Source organism: Echinops telfairi, unplaced genomic scaffold (genome assembly GCF_000313985.2).
Source record: "Echinops telfairi isolate 266 unplaced genomic scaffold, ASM31398v2 ScPeMD7_7410;HRSCAF=8448, whole genome shotgun sequence".
Classification (NCBI taxonomy): domain Eukaryota; kingdom Metazoa; phylum Chordata; class Mammalia; order Afrosoricida; family Tenrecidae; genus Echinops; species Echinops telfairi.
Window position 1 is genome coordinate 13,173,320 of NW_022111310.1, and position 2,295 is coordinate 13,175,614.

The window sequence follows — 2,295 nt, forward strand, 5'->3', positions numbered from 1 at the left end:
CAATGTCTAGTAACAGTGCCTCTGCAATTAGCGCGAAGAGCCAAGCTGTGCCCACCACTCGCCGGGGATACGTACCGTGACCTGGGCGGCATCGAGGAACTGGAGGCCGAAGTAATCTGTCTCCACGAGGTCCAAGTGGTACACGATCTGATCAAACAAGTCCTGGCCTTTGGCATGTTTCTGGAAGATAATGGAGGGACAGGACCATTTAGGGCAGGAAGGCTGGAGAGGGAGGACACGGAGAGACTTTGGAAAAAGCCAATAAATAAGGACATGAATCGCTTCTCTCTGTATGTTACCCACACTTAACATGGCGCAGTGCAGAGTTTTAGGAAATCCATTCGTTCTATGATAAATGTAAATACAAACTCACGGTCAAAGAAATCCAAATGCCTTCTGACAGTAAGAAGTACAACAACAACAACAGCAAAACTCCCCAGACAACTGCTCTTAGTCCTTTCTGGTCTCTCCTTTCAAAGGAACGCATTTGAGAGCAATGCCCACATAGGATGGTAGGCTTTGCAGAACCCAGACGCTCTTGAAGAGACGGGTGCTGGTGGCCCTACTCCAGCAGTCAAACACGCCGTTTCCCTACACGTTTTGGTCACTATGGGCATCCTTGGGGAATTGACTGATCCTCTGGAACGGGATTTTCCAGCCCTCTGCTTGAACAGAGGGGTTGAGCAGGACCCCGAGAAGCCAAGAGACCTGCTAGGGTCACCGGTGACAAGGCCAGGAGTCACATCCAAATTCAAGGCCCATTTCAGGGTCCTGACGGACTACATGGTCACTACAAGGGGCCTGAACACAAGAGAAGAATCTAAGACAAGGGTCACATCCTGGATTGGCCACTTGTTAGCCCCGTAAACCTGCGCACGTCACGATCTCCTTCCTCTTCTCCTCCTCCCTGCCTTTGTAAAAGAGGCCCAATGATACCCACTCGCCCCACTGCTCCAAGGGTCTAATGACATTGCAAATGAGAAACCCAGACAAGTCTTTGAGAAACGAGAGCGTTTCTTTATTAACACTCACCCAGGCCAGACACAGGCCTAATTGAATGAGAAGAACCTATCTCTGCCGACTGGTGCAAGCCTTGGGATGATTAAAGCCAGGCCTACCTAGTGACAAAGGAAGCCCAACACAACAAGAACAACCTGGTGCTGCAGATGCCTAGGGAACAGACTCCTTATTATGAAAACTGGCAAATAAATGCAGGGTGAGTATCAAGCATTTATCCAGCATTCTAGCTCAGCATTGGGCAACCAAATGGAAAATGGCACTGTACACACTCAAAATGGATCGAGGACCTACATGCATGAGTTAAAAAACTATCAAGGTCTTGGAGGGAAACAAATTTCAATCTTAATGACTGGATTAAGTAATGATTTCTTAGTTTTGCCGGCAAAGGCATTAAAGGGGAAAAGGACCGGTTAATTTGGCGGCCGGCAAGTTGAGGTTTTTTTTTCTTTCAGGGTTTCCGGGGCCTTGGGGCCCTGGAAGGACCATACACAGAACGGTAGGCAATTTTTTGCAAACCACACAGCTGAGAAGGGAGCTGTATCAAGGATATACAAAGAACTATTATAACTCAGAAAGAAACAATGTTAATAAGCAATGGAATGGAATGAACTGGTTTTCCAAAGAAGATAAACAAATGGCCAACCAGCACTTGAAAGGCCGCTCAGCATTAACCACGAGGGGAATGCAAGTCAAAACCCCAATGAGGTCCTATTTCAACCACCCCCCTCCTATGGGATGGCCATTATCAAGAAGACGGTAAATAACGTTGTGTTGGCGAAGGTGTGGCGAGATTAGCACCCTCACCAACTGCTATTGGGGAAGGAAAATGGTGCCCGGGCTTTGAAAATCAACCTGGCAGTTCCTCAAACCATTCGGCATCGAGTCAGCCAGAGCATATGGTCCAGCAATCCCACTCAGCACAGCCAACAAGAATGGAAACAGATCCACGAAAACTTTCCCCACAGTCAAAAGGTGGAAGCTTCCCCAACATCCATCATCTGAGGAATAAAAATTGTGGGCTAGCCTTACGATGGTCTACTTGGGGGCCAGAAAAGAAACTGAAGTACTGATCCAACCTTGACCACACCAGGAGGTGGTAGCCCTGAGTGGATAACCCGCAGTTGTGCTGCTCCTACCGCCCCTCCCCTTGCATGCCTACTTCCCAGTTCCTCCTCCCACCCTGGCCTGTTGGGGCTGCATCTGAAGAGCCATAGGGCCCTCACCTGTAGTCTCACCACGAGAGTGCTGGGAGCCAGTCTGCCATCCAAGGAGCCC

The 2,295-nt window shown here is 49.0% G+C and overlaps 1 protein-coding gene across 1 annotated transcript in view; it reads right to left on the bottom strand.

Annotated features, from left to right (window-relative positions):
• The window catches only part of EPB41L4B (erythrocyte membrane protein band 4.1 like 4B), a gene marked incomplete at its 5' end in the record, with an annotated part of 163,359 nt that overhangs the window by 118,825 nt on the left and 42,239 nt on the right, over positions 1 to 2,295 (bottom strand). Inside the window, one exon of the mRNA XM_045296535.1 lies at positions 76 to 180. Within this exon, the coding sequence (XP_045152470.1) occupies positions 76 to 180 (105 nt within the window). The remainder of the gene's footprint in view (positions 1 to 75; positions 181 to 2,295) is intronic.